We start from the raw sequence: 20,623 nt of genomic DNA on the forward strand, positions 1-20,623 counted from the left end.
ATGCTGTCATGCATCCACGACTATAGACTGTGCCCCTAAATCACATAAGATATAGTAGAAACAGTTAGTATTCAATGCTAAGCTATTTTGCTAGCCATATTTTTAATTGATGAACTAATTAATTAAGTCACTTTACAGCCTGCCCTCTCTCTCCTCTACTCCCAGTCCCACCATCATTCCCCTTTCCCCAAGTAGCCCTCCTTCTCCTCAGTGAAGGGGAGGCCCACAAGCGTTATCAGCCTCCCCTCGCATCTCAAGTTGCATCAGGACTAAGATATCCTTTCCCACTGATGCCTAAGGAGGCAGCCTAGATAGGGAAAAAGGGATCCAAAGTCAGACAGCATAGGGAAATGTCTCCTATTCCTATTGTTAGGGGACCCACATGTTAACCAAACTGCACATCTTCTAAATATGTGTAGTCAGTCTATGTATGCTCTTTGATTATGGTTCAGTTTCTGAGAGTCCCCATGCGCTCAAGATAGGTGACTGTAGGTTTTCTTGTGGTGTCCTCGACTGCCCAGGATCCCATTGTCTTTCTTCCTAACCCTCCCCCAAATTCCCTGTGCTCTGCCTATTGTTTGGCTCTGGGTCTCTGCATCTGTTTCCATCAGGTGCTGGAGGAAGACTCTCAGAAAACACTTATGCTAGAAACCTGTCTGCAAGCATAGCAGAGTATCATTAATAGTGTCAGGGATTGGCTCTTTCCCCTTTGCGTAGGTCTTATGTTGAGCAGCCAGTTATTTGTTTGCCATTTCTTCAATCTCTAATCCATCTTTATCCCTATACTTTTTGTAGGCAAGATAAATTTCGAGTCAAAGGCTTTAAGGGTGGTTTTGTGTCCCCCCTCCCTCTTCTGGAAGTCGACGTGGCTATAGTAGTTGGCAACTTCAGGCTCTTAGCCCCTGATGCTACAGGTCTCAGCTAGAGTCACCCCCATAGATTCCAAGGAGCCTTCCTTTCCCAGGGATGCCCCCTTCTGCAGAAGAATATTAAATCAGAACATGGCTGTTCTTGTAAGAGATCACATGCAAAGACTTTCTTAGGTGTATGCAACCCAGTAGGAAAGAGAACACATCCAAAGGTCTTTTATGTCTGTGAGATCCAGTTGTAATACAAAACATGCCTTTAATCCAGGAGACAGAAGCAAACAGATTTGAGTTTAAGGCCAGCGTGGTATAGAGCAAGTATCTAGTAAAGAAAAGCTTAGATCTATATATGGTGATATAGTCCTTAAATCTTAATTAAAGGTTAAGTTAATGTAAAGAAGGAAGCAGCACCCAGGCTTGATAGTGATGATTGGGAGGAAGAAGAGGTGATGAATCAGAGAAGATTTGGTAGAATAGGATATGGCCAGCTCCCACTAGAGAGAGCCAAGGGAAGCTACTTAAGAGGCATTTTTACAGAGAGAGGAAGCAGTTTTGCCAGGAACCAGACCACAAAGAAAATAATATGTCTTTCTCCTGCCAAAAGCTCAATGATGGTTCCATTAGTTTAGGGGTTTTCTTCTGCTAAAATCAAATTAAGCTCTTAACGAATGAATGATTATAAAAGGTGTAGTCTTCAAGGTAAGTAAAAACTTATATAGAAATGGATCAGGGAATAATGCTTTTACAAACAGTATTGCTGCTGGGCAGTGGTGGCATATGCCTTTAATCCCAGCTCTTGGGAGGCAGAGGCAGGCAGATTGCTGTGAGTTTGAGGCCAGTCTGGTCTACAAAGGTAGTCCAGGACAGTCAAGGATATACAGAGAGAACCTGTCGTGAAAAACAAACACACACAAAAAACCCAAAACAAACAAAAAACCAAATGACAACAAAAATACTATTGCTACCCAGCACATCTTCCACAGTGGGCGGATGGAAAACACAGTTTTATTAGTCAAGGTTCTCAATATGAGCACAACTGGTAGAATGGATCTCATTCTGTGTATTTTGAAAGTAAATTTCTTTTGAATGTCTCACAACTGTGGTCCAGCTAGTTCAACCTTGGCTATCTACCAAAGAAAAGTAAAGAGTCTAGAACTTGTTTGATTCATGAGGCTGGTTGTCTTATCTGGTGCTCAGTATACTTCAGAAGTCCAAAAATTAGGATGTAAAGACACTAAAGGAATGAAAATTTCCTAGCCAAGACTAATGAAAACCAGCCAAGAAAGAAAGCTTCCTTCTTCAATATCTTCTTTACATGTAGGCTGACACCCATAGCTGTGGCCCTGATTAAAGATCAATATTATCATCTCAAAAGATCCACATTGAAGAAAGGTCTTTCCATTTCAAAAGCCTTATTTAAGCAAACTCTCTCCAAAAAGAAAGCATGGGGTACTGTATCGGGAGTGTGGACAAGTTCATATAGAGTCTGCCTATGCCTACTCATGCTCACCTGGCACATCCACCTGTAAAGATGGTCGCAATGTAAAGGCAGAGACATCTGAGGCACTGTTGGCTAAAAATCATGCAGGAACATATATAAATTATAAAAAGAAGGACACATTTGCTTTCATAGAGGACGGAGAAGAGTTCATTTTAACTAGCCCTGGCTGCTCTGACTGAAGCCTGTGACATCACTGTAGAGAATTCCATTCCTTCTAGTTTTTTTAGCTTTGTTTTTAATTTTATGATTACAGGTGTTCGACAGTAGACATTTGTACACAGTGCCTACATAGGCCAACAGAGCCCAGATCTCCTGGGTCAGAAGTTACAGGAGATTGTTAGCTCCCACAGAACTTCTGAGAAATTCATAAAGCATCTTCATTACTATCTGTTGCTCTAGTCCCAGGCGTTCTGACACCATCTCCTGGCCTCCCTGGCCACCAGTCGTGAATAAGGTACAAAGACATGCATTCTGACAAAACAGGACTCTAACCAGAATTAACAGGTATGGGGAGAGATTGGTGTATGGCGTGGCTACAAAATTTATACTGAGCCTTCATAGCCCAGAGCTACATGACTTCCATCAAAGCCACAACCCCATTCTTAGTGTTTTTGTTTGTTTGTGGAGTTTTTATTTTTTGTTTTTTGTTTTTTTTTGAGACAGGGTTTCTCTGTGTAGCCTTGGCTGTCATGGACACACTTTATAGACCAGGCTGGTCTCTAACTCACAGCAATTGGGCTGCCTCTGCCTCAGGATTGCTGTGATTCAAGGCATGCTCCACCACTGCTGGGCACACCTCCCATTCTTTCTGATCCTCACATAACCAAGGTGTGATTTTCAAGGATATGAATTGGCCTCCAATGTGCTGGGGTTACTGGCATATTGTGTGAAACTTGTGTAATTAAAAAGCACCTGGGTGCCTGTGTGTCACAGCAGGGAAGCAGCATGATTGCTAGTCTGCCACCTGAGGCATTACCTTGAATATCATGCCTGGCTCACTCCCTGTCTTTGCTGATTCCCTATCTCCTCTAAGAGCCCTCTGCTCAGCAGAGACCCACTGACTCTTATCTCCTTCCTGGGGAAGGGCCCCTCATCCCCCACCCCTCCCTCCCTTCACACCTCCACTCCATCCTCTACCCCAGCCCCACCCCCAGGCCTAGCACAACTGTGGGTTTTTGTTTTCTTTTTAATCACCTTTCCACTGAGGATGATGGGTTGATTAACTGTAGTGCTCCAAAATGATTATCTCTTTATATATATATATATATATATATATATATATATATTTTTTTTTTTTTTTTTTTTTAAGTTTGATTTGTTTAAGTATACAGTGTTTCACCTTCATGTACGCCTCCCCACCAGAAGAGGGCACCAGATGGCCCTGTAGATGACTGTGAGCCACCAAATGGTTGCTGGGAATTGAACTCAGGACCTTTGGAAGAGCAGGCAGCGCTCTTAACCACAGAGCCATCTCTCCAGCCCCTCCATAATGATTATCCTCTCTTGCCTACTCTTCTCCCAGGTTTGTTTCATATCTATCAGGTGAAAGGTAGCTGCAGTTTACCTGAACGCAACATGAAGTCACAAACCAACAATCGTGTTTCCTAAACTCGCTTTAATTTGGAATCTTTTGTGTACCCTTTCACTTGTGGGACAGACTGATAACTCCATTCCAAAATGAGCAATGGCTTTGCAAGCTGTGCACCCTGATACCAGGAAGAAAAATGGAAGTGCCTGAGGGTTCTGCTGGGACCTCAGGCAAGCTCAGAAGTTGGGACCTGGTGAGCTCAAGGTCAAAGGGGGAGGGGCAGGCATCTGAGCTCAGGAGGCCTGAGTGGCTGGGATGAGTGCAAAGGTGGAAATGCAGGCTCTTGGAGAACAGGTAGGAGTGCTACTGAAATGCAAATCTCTCCACCTAAGTAATATAGACTGGTCTTGTAATGGATCCTGTGCCAGGAACTACTGTGCTGTGTCCCTTCAGCACACTCTAACCAATGCTCCTCTCACTCAAGACTCCCATGGCCAATCAGGGACTCCAGGAAAAAGCGAAAGAGTGTTCTTCCTGGTGCTATGCTCTAAGTTCCTCTCTGTAGAGGAGCGGACTTGAGTGGCTGTGTGTGATATGCTCTGAGTGTTTGTGGTGGGTTCTCTGAGGAGAGCTCAGGCAAGGTCAGAAGACACAACATGGTGAGTGCAGAGTCACTGCTCACAGTAGGGAGGAGCAGGCAGCTCAGCAGAGGAAACTGGTGTAGTGGGTCTTCCCTGGGGCTGCGAGATAAGTAGCACCAAAAGTAGCCACCTGTGAGGTCCTTTTCGGTCTTAGTTAAGTTTCTGGACTTGGTGATGGTCTCTGCGTAACTGCACTGTGTGGATTACATCTACACAAAGCATTGGGAGCAGGGGCTTGTGACTAGAAACATCCTTGGCAGGATTACAAACTCAGATCCCTAGTTTCTCTAACTTCCTCTAAAAACCTGTTCTTAGCATTTAACATTTCTGTCTAAGATATATTTGGAAGCCAGGCATTGTGGCCCACTTCCCAAGTCCCAGCACTCAGGAGGCAAGTGGCTCGCTGTGTCTTTAAGGCCAGCCTTGCCTATAACGTGAGTCCATGGCAGCCAAGGGTAACACAGGGAAACAATGCCTCAAACAAAATAACAAACAAACAAAAAATATATATATAATTAATTTTGTCGAGGTTGTAAATGTTATCTCATGTGTTGGGTAACACTTCAGTATTAAGCTGTGACCTCTTGCTGTCCTGGTATTCATTGCATAGACGTGGCTGGCAGTCACATCATGAGATACTCCTGTCTCAGCTTCTTGACTATGAGACAGCATGAAAAAATACACTCAGTTTAAAAGTCATTTTATCATTAATAATTCCTTATATAATTTCTCTGATATGAGTCCAATACTACTAAACTCTTTCTCTACCTCCCCATACTTGTGATGATTGGCATTTATCTTGCCAGGCTATATCCTATTCAAGGGGTGAGGAAAGACACAAGTGGACCTCAGTATTCAGGATCCTTATAAAAGGTCTTGGTTACATTAGAACATCTGTATCAGGAAATTAGTGGAGGAAGCCACAGATTTATGTGAATATATTGTCAATAAAGGATCCAGCTACACTGTCATCACTATCATGCTTTCTCTTGCACCCCTGTGTGAGATATTATAGGATGCAATGACCTATGATGACGTGAATGTGAAATTCACTGTGGAAGAGTGGGCTTTGCTGGATCCTGCCCAGAAGAGTCTCTACAGAGAGGTGATGCTGGAGACCTGCAGGAACCTCACTGCCATAGGTAGGACTGTGCATTTTATGTTGCTTTTTAAAATCTAGTGACAACTGTTTCTGCATTGCTGTTATTTGTTATTGTAATGTCAACTGGAAATGAGGACGAATGAGATGAGTAAATCAGCCAGATGTCTGAGGTTAACTGAAGGGGAACTTGAATTTTGTCTACTTTCCAATAATATATCACGCATTTTTTGGTTCCTCTATTTTAGGGTACAATTGGGAAGACCATCACATTGCAGAGAATCTTCATAATTCTAGAAGATCTAGAAGGTAATTTTCATGTGCAAGTTGATACGAGTATGTCTCTGAATTACTTTTAGTTCATCCTTTAATTTCTAAAGAAAAACAAGAGTGTAAATATGCACTGTTTGAAGTGTATCGATGATTATTAAATTCTGACAAAGACATGTACCTCAAAATCAGGTATCTGATTTATTTTTGTACGTCATTTCTCTAAGAAAGAAGATAAGAAAACAATGCATTAACAGATATCACCATTTGAACCATAGCGAGCTAGATTGTAGAACTGCTAAGAGACTGTGAATGCAGGGTAAACCTTTTCATTTGCTATCTTCTTTGATAGACATGTCATTTACCACAGTGGATACTAGGTCTGTCGGCATAGGAACATTGAACAAAGCAATAAAACACTCTCTAACCGAGAAGAATTAGAATATTTTTAGTAGTGCCCATAACGTGTAGACTTTCTGAATGTAATACTGTGTACAATTAATGGCTTTTCCAATTTTTTGGCAATATATCCACAAACTCACACTGCAGAAAAACTTCCATGAATACTATCAATGTGGATTGCCTCTGTTTGCCGTGGTTCACTTTGCAATTGTAGTGTGACTCACATGAGAGGATAAATTTTAATGCAATCAGAGTGGTAAATCTGACTTCTCCCAGTTCTCTTCCAACATGTGAAAACCCTCTTCTATAGTAAAAGGATGCTTTAAATGTGGTCCATGCAATACAGGATCTTACAAATACGGCCTCTCAGGAGATGCAAAATAACACTTGAAGAAGGAAGGAAAAATGAAAGTTAATAAACTGACATTACCATGAGATCTGATTACATTTAAATTAGATGAAATATAAACTTAATTCACAGACATAAAAAAATTCATCCGTGTATATAACTTTGACATGTGCCAATTATCATTGCAGGAATGAAAGAAGATGCACTAGAGGAAAACCCTCTCCATTTATTCAGTGTGATAAATCATGGTTATGTCAATGTCATCCTCAAGGGCAAGAAATAATTCCTACTGGAGAGAAACCATATGAAGATAATCTGTATGGTGAGGCCTTTGTAAGTCACAGTAGTCTCCAAATTCATAAAAGAACAGAAACTAGGGAGAAACCCTATGAATGTGAACAATGTTTTATGGCCGATGACCATCAAAGTTCTCTTCAAATTCATGAGAAAATTCATCCTGGAAAGAAACGTTATGAATGTCAACAATGTGGAAAAGTCTTTGCGCAGCACAGATATCTTCAAATGCATGAAGTAATTCATACAGGAGAGAAACCTTATGAATGTAATCAATGTGGTAAAGCCTTTGCCTGGTACAGGTCTCTTCAAATGCATAAAAATATTCATACAGAAGAGAAACCTTATGAATGTAATCAATGTGGTAAACTCTTTGCACAGCACAGATATCTTCAACTGCATAAAAGAATTCATACAGGAGAGAAACCTTATGAATGTAGTCAGTGTGGTAAAGCCTTTGCATGGCATGGGAGTCTTCAAAGGCATGAAAGAATTCATACAGGAGAGAAACCTTATGAATGTAATCAATGTGCTAAAGCCTTTGCAGGGCTCAGGAATCTTCAAATGCATAAGAGAATTCATACAGGAGAGAAACCTTATGAATGTAATCAATGTGGTAAAGCCTTTGCACGGCACAGTTATCTTCAAATGCATGAGAGAATTCATACAGGAGAGAAACCTTATGAATGTAATCAATGTGGTAAAGCCTTTGCACTGTACAGATATCTTCAAAGCCATGAGAGAATTCATACAGGAGAGAAACCTTATGAATGTAATCAATGTGGTAAAGCCTTTGCATGGCAGCAGTCTCTTCAAAAGCATGAAAGAATTCATAGAGTAGAGAAACCTAATGAATGTAATAAATGATGTAAAGCCTTTTCCCCAGCACAGTTATCTTCAAATGCATGAAAGAATTCATACAGGAGTGAAACCTTATGAATGTAGTCTATGTGGTAAAGCCTTTGCATATCACAATTTTCTTCAGAGCCATGAAGGAATTCATACAGGACAGAAAATTCCTGAATATAATGTCTGTGGTAAAGCCTTTGAATGTCATGGTCATCTTCAAAGGCACGAAAGAATTCACACTGGAGAGAATCTTTATGAATGTATTTAATATTTTGTAGTCTTTACATGCAATTACGTACTAGAGAGAAATTCGTTGAATGTAATTAATGTGAGATAGCCTAGCAGTCCAGAGTATCTCACACACTTGTTCTGTGAAGCAGAAATTTTGATGATCCGGCCCACCGATTTTCCAGTGTAATGCTTGTTCATCATTTCGAGAGTCAACGTGCTCTCAGCAGTCAAGAGAAGTTGTTTGATTCAGTGGCTATTTGGCCACATGTTTCATAGATGTCCATCAGCTTAATTGAAGTATATTGGTGTATTGCCAGAAGCAGCTGTGTCTCTCTGTCAGGAAAGGCCTTTCTTATTGAATGCCATATTCTGTAAGTCTCTGAAGTATTTTGAAGACCATCTATGTATTTACCACAGTGAATAACATGCGTGTCTATCTATGTATCTGTATTGAACAATCAATGTATCTATGTCAGCTTATCTAAATAGACAAACATTGCTTGTTTCTAGCTATACACAACCTGCTTAACCTTGAAAATGTATACAAGAGACTAAATAAATCTTGTCCTGTAATTATCTAACTAGTATATAACAAGACTACAAGTAAGATTTCTATGTGAGTAACTACGGACTTTCATCTCCAACCATCTAGAGCAGCTTGGAAGAGTTCGCTTTCATAAGACTAGAACTATATCAAATGGGAGAAAGGAGTAGGTCCCCAACACTTGAACAGTAATGACATGCTGTTTGATAATACTGCACCAACTGTGAAAGCCCTTTCCAAGTGTGTATAATCCTTTAAGCATTGCTATTGTCTTAACTCACCACAATGTCCTCCTGGGCCACCTAGCTTATCTTCAACAAATGAGCATTTAGTTTTTTTAAAAATTTAAGTCACCTTGAATATAACTGCAATGAACATGAGAATTCTGATACCTCTAAAACTAATTTAAAGTCCATTGAAAGTGCCCTCAGAAGATTGTAGGTATCCATAGCAATTCTGTCATTTTATGAGAATTTGAGAATGCTGCAAGAAGACCAGCAGAGCCAACTAGCCTAGATCCATGTGGACTTACAGAGATGAAAGTACCAACCAAAGAGCATACATGGACTAGACCTAAACCTCTGCACATATGTAACCCATAGGCAGTGTGATCATCATCTGGGTCCACTAATAATTTGAGTGGGTGCTATCAAGGACGTGACTGTGTTGAATGCTTTCAATCAATTTGCCCTAGCCAGACTGCCTTGCCTGACCTCAGGGATGAGTGGAGGTTCAGTTTTGATGAGACTTGAAGTGCTGGTATGGGTTTGAGAGTGCTTGTAGGTGTGTTTCCCGTTTTCAGAAGGGATAGAGGGGAAAGGGTGGGAGGGAGGGGATGGGAGGAGAGGAGGGAGAGGGCTACAATCAGGATGTGAAGCAAATATATAAATTAAAAGAAATTTAATAATGGATTCTGTATATTGTGTAAGACCTGGAGGCTTGGTTCTACTTCCTGGAGCCCAGTGAGACACGAGAGTCCAGTCCAATGCAAACAGCAAGGGATGCTTTATTGATCCTTCATGACATGGCCTACCAAGCTCTGTTGAGCTGGAGACCCCAAATAAGTAAAGCTTGGGTATTTTATACCCTTCCTTACAGAAGCAGAATTGGCAGTTAAGCAGAATTTTTGGACCAAGATTGGTTCTTAAGAATGCCCCCCCCTTTTTTTTTCTCTGAGACAGGGTCTCTCTGTGCTAGCCTTGGCAGTCCTGGACTCACTTTGTAGACCAGGCTGGCCTGGAACTCACACTGGTCCGCCCACCTCATCCTCCCGAGTTCTGGGATTAAAGGCGTGCGCCACCACACCCGGCTAAGAATGCCCTTTATTTTTTATTTATTTTTTTAAGATTTATTTATTATTTATATAGTACTCTGCCTGCATGTGAGCCAGCAGACCAGAAGTGGGCACCAGATGTCATTACAGATGCTTGTGAGCCACCATGTGGTTGCTGGGAATTGAACTCAGGAACTCTGGGAGAGCAGCCAGTGCTCTAACCCTCTGATCCATCTCTCCAGCCCCAAGAATGCCCTTTAAAATGATTGGTTACTAGTTATTTAATCCTTGAGGGGGCAAGAGCTCAGCTTGGGACATCATGTGCTGTCAGGTGGTCGGGACAGGTATGAGGGTGTGGTTTTCCTCAGAAAGTATAGAAAGGCCTGAGGCCATCTCAGAAAGTACCTAGTGGCCAGGGTTGGAAAACAACTTTCTCTATCTCTTCAACTGTAAACACATAGAAACATGGATAGAATGAGAGTATGTGGAGAACACAGTTCACTGTATTTTTTGTGGAAATGGAGTTGAGTGTGTGTAGGTAATATATACAAAGGCATCAGACTTATTGCACTAAAAATGTACAATTTTACAGCAACGACAACAATGCAATATGGTTTTAACTAATCTTTTTTGCTATCTATTCTCTTCCAGAGAGGCTCCATGCTCTAGAACTCTCTCAAAATGTGAGCAGAAAGGTAGTTCTAAGGCCCTATACCCCTCATGCCCCCTTGTGGTTGCAGACAAACTCAGCCCCTCTGAATCCTTCAAAAAAAAAATGTAGAATAATTTATGTCTGCTTCCTGCCACATGTATTATGTCATAAGGTGTGGAAACTGCCCTGTCTATGTACCATGCGCAGCTGAGAACCCTCTGCATCTCAGAAACTCCATTTGTACCCTGAAACTGGATTTCTGTGAATCATGCCATTGTGGCTGAGGGTACTGGAAAAATAAAAAGATTATCAAGTATTGCTGAAGCATAATCCCCATCAATTACTTTCTATCAGTTTCTACACTATTTATACAATTTGACACAAAAAAAATGAATGTAGAATGTCAGGTTCAGTACTTGTAGAAACTAGACCTTTTCTAGTCTGTCTTCCTACTGCCCACGAAAACCAATGCCTGTGTGTGAACCCTAGAGAGTGATAGTATAAGCTCCACAGCTTTCCACTGCTTGGGCTTCAAAGCCCACGCATCCAAAGGGAATCCACACTCAGGAAATTCAGAAGCCAAAGACCTCCACCCAGAACACCACAGAGACCAACAAATTCACAGTGTGAACCACTCTCCATCTCAGTCCCAGCAGATCAGACTCTGACATACCAGTAGACTTTCTCCTCCTGACCATGGGGCAGCTGCCTCCACAGTCGCCATGGCGTGGCATGTGGTACTCCTTCCTCACAGTTCCCTCCAGCTGCATCAGAGAAGAATCCTGGAAGAAACATGTAAGCTACCTTCCTCTCAGGCCCCTCTTTCCTAAACCTGCCCAGAGGCCCTCATTAGCTTGGAAACTCCATCTTGCCCTTTGGAAGATAGCAGCTCTTCTACTGGGGCATCAGAGGTCAAATAACTCAGAGAGCTGTAGCCTTCCCAGCTCCACCCTTGATCCCTGGGCCAGACAGAGCACTACTCTGGGGAATTTGTTTTTAAATTTTCCAATCTCCCAGAATGCTTCTTGTTTCTTTTTCAAGGCACATACACCTTTGTTTACATGTTATGTAACACACTCAACATGCAGCACAGCCATCTCTATGTCATAGCTGGGAAGTCCTGCCCTCAGTCAAATTCAGAGTAACAAAGCAAAAAGTGAATGTGAATGTAAAGTGGAAAGAAAATAGCTGTTCCTATGCGTGGTGGAGTAAGATATTTATACATAAGAGCCAGAGATATTGGAGTGGGGTAGGAGGTCGTGTGGCAGGGTATCCAGAGTGTACATACCCCTGAGCCATATGAAGACAGGAAGGAGGGGAGAATCATGAGGAAGACCTAGAAGTCAGGGTTGTAAATAAAAGAGGAAAAGCACCAGGTAACCCAAATGATTGGATTCCATAAGGAAGGGAAGCTAGGAGAAAGGCAGCCCAACACTAGGCTAGAGAGTGGGGTTATGCCAACCATTACCTTGCAGTAAGTAGGGACTGTGTGATGCTAGAACCTGACAGCCAGGTTTCTATTGATTTGTTAAATAGGCACCCAGACCTTTGTCTCAGGCTTTCAGACTTAACTGTAGGGAGAAATGAAAAGATTGAAGTCATTTAAGGATAATCTAAATCATTATTTTAAAAGTTGGAACAGGCTTTAGGTTCCAAAATAATTCAGAGACTAAACATATGTAGTAGAGCACACCAAGATTTACTCCCATCTTTCCTCTCACCTTCTACATTTTCAAACAGGAAAAATAACATTCCTTTAAGGCAAAGCTAGACTACAGTGCCCATGTCTTCTGTGTTGGTAGAATTAAACAGAGCTCAGAAATTTGGTTTTTAGAAATGAGTTCATTTCCTCATACATAATCTTCATTGACTTGGCCTGTGACCCTCCAAAAGTGGATAGTTGGACTTTTACTGATCATCTTAAATTGAATACCTGACCTCTCATTGCTAATACCAATTACTGTCAAATGAGTAAACCTCTCCCTTTTCTTCCTCCCCATCCATTTCTGTGCTGTGACTACATCACTTCAAAGTTGGTCAGGGAAAACAGTTCTTACACAGGGCCCCTTTATTTATGACTCCTCCCCGATCCAAGGAGGATAGAGGACAATCATTCACTGGTGCCTCTTTCTCCTGAGTTCCCAGTTAGGGCCTTGCCTGTAAGAAGTGAAGGACTGTCTTCCAGGCAGTGGGAATGAGAGGATTAGGTGCTCAAAAAAGTCTTAACTGCACAGCATGAGGAAAGGGTGAGCTGCAGGGGATGTTGCTCTAACAGAAATGAAGATGAAAACCTCTGAGAAGAAGAATGAATATTTTAATTACTGGGAAACATGGGCATGAGCAGAAACAAATAAAAGATTAGAGCAGTGATGCATAAGAAAGTGAATTCTATAAACACCATCAATTGACTTTTTAGAAAGATAAATATAATTTCAAAAACACATAGGCAGACTGATTTTGAAAAAGAGCAGAAACTTCTCTGGTAGAGGGAATGGCATTAATAAGACAGTGATTGATACCTTGCCCCTATGTGCAATGTTAGCTGCTGAGATCTTTAACCTGATACACACAGCTACAGCCAACGGCCCCTTAACTGAAATTGCAATAGTCACTGGCTCAAGCTAACCTAACCAAATTGTAACCAAACATATGATCTGCTTTCATTCACATGCATGAATTAATACAGCTGGGAAATTACAAATTCACACACCCTGCTAGAATCAGGTCTTCCTTCACAAAGGGCACTCTGCCTACACCTGAATGTCTCAAACCTTAGTCTGTGATCTAGCCATTGTCTACCCTGTTTTACTGGGTATTTACTGCAGACCTTCTGGTCTGATCTGAAAGCAGAAGCTATGCTGCACATGTTACTGAAATGGTCAGTTCATTACATTATTCAAATGAGTAATTTCTTTGTTTGTTTTTTTGAGATGGATTTCTCTGTTTAGCCTTGGCTGTCCTGAACTCACTTTGTATACCATGCTGGCCTGGAAGTCAGAGGGATCCCCTGGCTTTGCCTCCTGAACATGGGATTAAAGGTGTGTACCACCACCACCTGGCCCCTTTCTGCACAGCCACCCTGAGCTCACCAGGCACAACTTCTGAGCCTGTCTGTTGTCCCTTCAAAACATTCAGGCATTTCCCTTCTTCTTCATGGAATCAGGGTGCATAGATTGCAAGACCCATTGTTCAAATTGCAGTGGAGTATTCAGTCTGTGCCACGAGTGAAAGGGAACTCAAATATTCAAAATTAAAGAGAGAGTTTAGAAATCAAAATTTTTGTTGTTGTGGCTGCATGCTGTATACAGCTACCTTTCACATGATAGATATGAAAAAACCTGGGAGCAAAGAAAGAAAGAGATTATAAACACTTTGGGGCACTATAGTTAATCAGCACATCTTCCTCAATGGAAAGGTGATACAAAAACAAAAATAAAAACACATCTGGGCAGTGGTGGCACAACCTGTTCTGCAAAGCAAGTCCAAAACAGCCAAGTTAATCCTAGAGAAACACTGTCTGGAAAAAACAAACATAAACAACAACAACAAAAAATGAATTATGTTAGGGATGGGAGACGTGGACTAGAGGGTGGCGTGGAGGGGTGGGGGTTGAGAGGGCCTTCCCCAGCAAGGAGAGAAGAGTCAGTGGGTCTCTGCTGAGCAGAGGGCTCTTAGAGGAGATAGGGAATCAGCAAGGACAGGGAGTGAGCCAGACATAATGTTCAAGGTAATGGCTCAGGTGACTGACTAGCAATCATGCTGCTTCCCTGCTGTGACACACAGGCAACCAGATGCTTTTTAATTTTACAAGATTCAGATAATATGCCAGTAAGTCCAGCACTTTGGAGGCAAATTCATATCCTTGATTTTGACACCTTGGTTATGTGAGGATCATTAAGAATGGGAGGTGTGGCCAGGTGTGGTGGAGCATGTCTTTAATCCCAGCAATCCTGAGGCAGAGGCAGGCCAATTGCTGTGAGTTCAAGCCGAGCCTGGTCTATAAAGTGAGTCCATGACAGCTAAGGCTACACAGAGAAACCCTCTCTCAAAAATACAAAAACAAAAACAAAAAATCCACAAACAAACAAAAACATCAAGAATGGGGGTTTGGCTTTGATGGAAGTCATGAAGTCATATAGCCCTGGGCTATGGAGTCTCAGTATAAATTTTGTGGCCACACCTTGCACCAATCTCTCCCCACACCAGTTAATCCTAGTTAGAGTCCCAGCACTTGGGAAGCAGAGGCAGGCAGATCAATGTCAGTTCAAGGCCAGTCTGGTCTACAAAGTGAGTCTAGGATGGCCAAGGCTACACAGAGAAACCCTGTCTCGAAAAACCAGAAAAAAAAAATTCTAGTTAGAGTCCTGTTTTGCCAGAATGCATGTCTTTGTACCCCAATCATGCTTGGTGGCCATGGAGGCTAGGAGATGGTGTCAGAAAGCCTGGTTCTAGAGCAACAGATAGTAATGACGATGCTTTATGAATTTCTGAGAAATTCTATAGTACCTAACAATCTCCTGTAACTTCTGCCCCAGGACATCTGGGATCTTGGCCTTTGTAGGCACTGTGTACAAATATATACAGGCAAACACCTGTAATCACAAAATAAAAACAAGGCTTAGAAAAAAAGAAGGAAAGGACTTCTCTACAGTGATGTCACAGGCCTCAGTCAGAGGAGCCAGGGCTAGTTAAAATGAACTCTTTTGAGTCCTCTATGAAAGCAAATGTGTCCTTCTGTTTATAATTTATATATGTTCCTGCATGATTTTTAGCCAACAGTGGCCTCAGATGTCTCTGCCTTTACATTGCGACCATCTTTACAGGTGGATGTGCCAGGTGAGCATGAGTAGGCATAGGCAGACTCTATATGAACTTGTCCACACTCCCGATATAGTACCCCATGCTTTCTTTTTGGAGAGTTTTCTTAAATAAGGCTTTCGAACTGGAAAGACCTTTCTTCAATGTGGATCTTTTGAGATGATAATATTGATGTTTGATCAGGGCCACAGCTATGGGTGTCAGCCTACATATAAAGAAAATATTGAAGAAGGAAGCTCACGTTCGTAAGGTTTCTCTCCTGTATGAATTCTCTCATGGCGTTGAAGATGACTGTGCCGTGCAAAGGCTTTACCACATTGTTTACATTCATAAGGTTTCTCTCCTGTATGGATTCTCTCATGGCTTTGAAGATGACTGTGCCGTGCAAAGGCTTTACCACATTGATTACATTCAAAAGGTTTCTCTCCTGTATGCATTCTTTTATGCATATGAAGAGACCTGGGCCATGTAAAGGCTTTACCACATTGATTACATTCATAAGGTTTCTCTCCTGTATGAATTCTCTCATGGCATTGAAGATGACTGTGCCGTGCAAAGGCTTTACCACATTGATTACATTCATAAGGTTTCTCTTCTGTATGGATTCTCTCATGGCTTTGAAGATGACTGTGCCGTGCAAAGGCTTTACCACATTGATTACATTCGTAAGGTTTCTCTCCTGTATGGATTCTTTCATGCCTTTGAAGAGACCTGTGCCATGCAAAGGCTTTACCACATTGATTACATTCATAAGGTTTCTCTCCTGTGTGAATTCTCTCATGGCTTTGAAGATGACTGTGCCATGCAAAGGCTTTACCACATTGATTACATTCATAAACTTTCTCTCCTGTATGAGTTGTTTTATGGATTTGAAGATGACTGTGCCGTGCAAAGGCTTTACCACATTGATTACATTCATAAAGTTTCTCTCCTGTATGGATTCTCTCATGGCGTTGAAGATGACTGTGCCGTGCAAAGGCTTTACCACATTGTTTACATTCATAAGGTTTCTCTCCTGTATGAATTCTCTCATGGCTTCGAAGATGACTGTGCCGTGCAAAGGCTTTACCACATTGATTACATTCATAAGGTTTCTCTCCTGTATGGATTCTCTCATGGCGTTGAAGATGACTGTGCCGTGCAAAGGCTTTACCACATTGTTTACATTCATAAGGTTTCTCTCCTGTATGGATTCTCTCATGGCTTTGAAGATGACTGTGCCGTGCAAAGGCTTTACCACATTGATTACATTCAAAAGGTTTCTCTCCTGTATGCATTCTTTTATGCATATGAAGAGACCTGTGCCATGTAAAGGCTTTACCACATTGATTACATTCATAAACTTTCTCTCCTGTATGAATTCTCTCATGGCATTGAAGATGACTGTGCCGTGCAAAGGCTTTACCACATTGATTACATTCATAAGGTTTCTCTCCTGTATGGATTCTCTCATGGCTTTGAAGATGACTGTGCCATGTGAAGGCTTTACCACATTGATTACATTCATAAGGTTTCTCTCCTGTGTGAATTCTCTCATGGCTTTGAAGATGACTGTGCCATGCAAAGGCTTTACCACATTGATAACATTCATAAACTTTCTCTCCTGTATGAGTTCTTTTATGGATTTGAAGATGACTGTGCCGTGCAAAGGCTTTACCACATTGATTACATTCATAAGGTTTCTCTCCTGTATGAATTCTCTCATGGCTTCGAAGATGACTGTGCCATGCAAAGGCTTTACCACATTGATTACATTCATAAGGTTTCTCTCCTGTATGGATTCTCTCATGGGTTTGAAGATGACTGTGCCATGCAAAGGCTTTACCACATTGATTACATTCAAAAGGTTTGTCTCCTGTATGCATTCTTTTATGCCTTTGAAGATGACTGTGCCATGCAAAGGCTTTACCACATTGATTACATTCATAAGGTTTCTCTCCTCTATGAATTCTCTCATGGCTTTGAAGATGACTGTGCTGTGCAAAGGCTTTACCCCATTGATTGCATTCATAAGGTTTCTCTCCTGTATGGATTCTCTCATGGCTTTGAAGATGACTGCGCTGCGCAAAGGCTTTACCACATTGATCACATTCGTAAGGTTTCTCTCCTGTATGAATTCTCTCATGGCTTTGAAGATGACTGTGCCGTGCAAAGGCTTTACCACATTGATTACATTCATAAGGTTTCTCTCCTGTATGAATTCTCTCATGGCTTTGAAGATGACTGTGCCGTGCAAAGGCTTTACCACATTGATTACATTCATAAGGTTTCTCTCCTATATGAATTCTCTCATGGCTTTGAAGATGACTGTGCTGCGCAAAGCCTTTACCACATTGATTACATTCGTAACGTTTCTCTCCTGTATGAATTCTCTCATGGCTTTGAAGATGACTGTGCCGTGCAAAGGCTTTACCATATTGATTACATTCATAAGGTTTCTCTCCTGTATGCATTCTTTTATGCATTTGAAGAGATGTGTGCCATGCAAAGGCTTTTCCACATTGATTACTTTCATAAGGTTTCTCTCCTGTATGAATTATTTCATGCCTTTGAAGATATCTGTGCTGCACAAAGACTTTACCACATTGTTGACAGTCATAAGGTTTCTTTCCAGTATGAATTTTCTCATGAATTTGAAGAGAACTTTGATGTCCAAGGACCATAAAACATTGTTCACATTCATAGGGTTTCTCCCTAGTTTCTGTTCTTTTATGAATTTGGAGACTACTGTGATTTACAAAGGCCTCACCATACAGATTATCTTCATATGGTTTCTCTCCAGTAGGAATTATTTCTTGCCCTTGAGGATGACATTGACATAACCATGATTTACCACACTGAATAAATGGAGAGGGTTTTCCTCTAGTGTATCTTCTTTCATTCCTGCAATGATAATTGGCACATGTCAAAGTTATACCACATTCATTACGCTGATGAATTTTTTTTTCTCTGTGAATTAAGTTTACCTTTTGGTCTAATTTTAAAAGTAACCAGATCTCATGGTAATGTCAGTTCATTAACTTTCATTTTTCCTTCCTTCTTCAAGTGTTATATTGCGTCTCCGAAGAGGCCATATTTGTAAGAACATGTATTGCATGGACCACATTTAAAGCATCCTTTTACTATAGAAGAGGGTTTTCACATGTTGGAAGAGAACTGGGAGAAATCATTTTTACCACTCTGATTGCATTAAATTTTTCCTCTCATGTGAGTCACACTACAATTGCAAAGTGAACCACGGCAAACAGAGGCAATCCACATTGATAGTATTCATGGAAGTTTTTCTGTAGTGTGAGTTTGCGGATGCATTGCCAATAAAATTGGAAAAGCCATTAATTATACACACTATTACATTCAGAAAGTCTACACGTTATGGGCACTACTACAAATCTTCTAATTCTTGTGGGTAAGAGAGGGTTATATAGATTTGTTCAATGTTCCTAGCCGACAGGGCTTTCATCCATTGTGGTAAATGACATGTCTATTGAAGAAGATAGCAAATGAAAAGGTTTACCCTGCATTCACAGTCTCACTTCTTGTTTTTCTCATTGACATATTGTATAGGGATAAAAGTTTCTCCAGAATAACTTTCTTCACTTTGACAAACTGCTCCTCTCACTAAGCCTAGCAACATTAATGCAAATATATTATGAACACGAGCTTTTTTATGGACTATTTGTTTATTAGAAGGTTAATGTGTACATTTCTGAAGGATCTAAGCAGTATGAGACTAAAGAGATTAGCAGTTCTACAATCTAGCTCGCTATGGTTCAAATGGTGATAGCTGTTAATGCATTGTGTTCTTATCTTCTTTCTTAGAGAAATGACTTACAATAATAAATCAGATACCTGATTTTGAGGTACATGTCTTTGTCAGAATTTAATAATCATCGATACACTTCAAACAGTGCATATTTACACTCTTGTTTTTCTTTAGAAATTAACGGATGAACTAAAAGTAATTCAGAGACATACACGTATCAACTTGCACATGAAAATTACCTTCTAGATCTTCTAGAATTATGAAGATTCTCTGCAATGTGATGGTCTTCCCAATTGTACCCTAAAATAGAGGAACCAAAAAATGCGTGATATATTATTGGAAAGTAGACAAAATTCAAGTTACCCTTCAGTTAACCTCAGACATCTGGCTGATTTACTCATCTCATTCATCCTCATTTCCAGTTGACATTACAATAACAAATAACAGCAATGCAGAAACACTTGTCACTAGATTTTAAAAAGCAACGTAAAATTCACAGTCCTACCTATGGCAGTGAGGTTCCTGCAGGTCTCCAGCATCACATCTCTGTAGAGACTCTTCTGGGCAGGATCCAGCAAAGCCCACTCTTCCACAGTGAATTTCACATTCACGTCATCATAGGTCACTGGATCCTATAATATCTCATACAGGTGTGCAAGAGAAAGCATGATAGTGATGACAGTGTAGCTGGATCCTTTATTGACAATATATTCACATAAATCTGTGGCTTCCTCCACTAATTTCCTGATACAGATGTTCTAATGTAACCAAGACCTTTTATAAGGATCCTGAATACTGAGGTCCACTTGTGTCTTTCCTCAGCCCTTGAATAGGATATAGGCTTGCAAGATAAACGCCAATCATCAGAGAGGGATGGGGAGGTAGAGGAAGAGTTCACGAGTACTGGGCTCATGTCAGAGAAATTGTATAAACAATTGCTAATGATAAAAATGATTTTTAAACTGAGTGTATTTTTTCATGCCATTAATCTCAGGAGTCAAGAAGCTGAGACAGGAGTATCTGCTGATTTGATTGCCAGCCACATCTATGCAATGAATTTCAGGACAGCAAGAGGTACAAATTGTGGTTCTCTTCTCCCTTGCGTGGTGGGGTTTGGCCACCATCCCACCAAGGCAAGAGGATAAGAAGACAAGAGGTAGGGCCCGGAAGGCCGAAAGAACAATGGAGATTAAATACTCTGGCAACCACTTCAGGAGCTAGGTCAACATAGTCAGCAAGAACAAAGGCTATATATCTTCAGGAGTGGGGGGGAGGGGAGCTTCCATGATAGGTGTACAGAATTGGCTGAAAGCAGGCACTTTTAGGATGCTTATTTTACATTTGGCAGCATGCTCCTGTCATATGAACAGGAACACAGTATCTAATCACCTATAGGTGCAGGGAGGGAGGAGCTAGCAGGGAGCTTTGTCAAGGGCCATATATCAAATACAATTTAGGGGCATCTATGTCTAAACACACTCTCTAGATGGAGTGAAGTAAGGCAGAGAGCTGGAGGCCCTGCTGGAGAGTGGGAGGCCTGCAC

General features: G+C 41.2%; 3 protein-coding genes across 3 annotated transcripts in view; 2 read left to right on the forward strand and 1 right to left on the reverse strand.

The window, feature by feature from the left end:
* Positions 1 to 20,623, reverse strand: part of LOC127203988 (zinc finger protein 721-like) — a 1,570,727-nt gene that overhangs the window by 19,801 nt on the left and 1,530,303 nt on the right. Inside the window, 4 exon segments of the mRNA XM_051162938.1 lie at positions 15,567 to 16,093; positions 16,157 to 16,831; positions 16,913 to 16,995; positions 17,416 to 17,583. Coding sequence (XP_051018895.1) covers positions 15,567 to 16,093; positions 16,157 to 16,831; positions 16,913 to 16,995; positions 17,416 to 17,583 — 1,453 coding nt within the window.
* Positions 4,211 to 12,907, forward strand: LOC127202949 (zinc finger protein 120-like). Its single transcript, XM_051161788.1, has 4 exons — positions 4,211 to 4,249; positions 5,552 to 5,678; positions 5,884 to 5,944; positions 12,862 to 12,907. The coding sequence occupies exons 1-4, from the start codon at positions 4,211 to 4,213 to the stop codon at positions 12,905 to 12,907; spliced, it is 273 nt and encodes a 90-aa protein (XP_051017745.1).
* LOC127202950 (zinc finger protein 431-like) lies at positions 7,065 to 8,084 on the forward strand. The gene is made up of 2 exons (XM_051161789.1): positions 7,065 to 7,756; positions 7,842 to 8,084. The coding sequence occupies exons 1-2, from the start codon at positions 7,065 to 7,067 to the stop codon at positions 8,065 to 8,067; spliced, it is 918 nt and encodes a 305-aa protein (XP_051017746.1). The 3' UTR covers positions 8,068 to 8,084.

Source organism: Acomys russatus, chromosome 19 (genome assembly GCF_903995435.1).
Source record: "Acomys russatus chromosome 19, mAcoRus1.1, whole genome shotgun sequence".
Taxonomy (NCBI): Eukaryota; Metazoa; Chordata; class Mammalia; order Rodentia; family Muridae; genus Acomys; species Acomys russatus.

Excerpts from the sequence above, each read along its gene's own strand:
- LOC127202949 (XM_051161788.1), top strand. The coding sequence starts at position 4,211 with ATGAGTGCAAAGGTGGAAATGCAGGCTCTTGGAGAACAG. Across the intron at positions 5,679-5,883 it reads CAGGAACCTCACTGCCATAG|GGTACAATTGGGAAGACCAT; the intron begins GTAGGACTGTGC and ends CCTCTATTTTAG. Across the intron at positions 5,945-12,861 it reads AATTCTAGAAGATCTAGAAG|AGCAGTGATGCATAAGAAAG; the intron begins GTAATTTTCATG and ends ATAAAAGATTAG.
- LOC127202950 (XM_051161789.1), top strand. The coding sequence starts at position 7,065 with ATGGCCGATGACCATCAAAGTTCTCTTCAAATTCATGAGAAAATTCAT. Across the intron at positions 7,757-7,841 it reads AAAGCCTTTGCATGGCAGCA|TTATCTTCAAATGCATGAAA; the intron begins GTCTCTTCAAAA and ends TCCCCAGCACAG.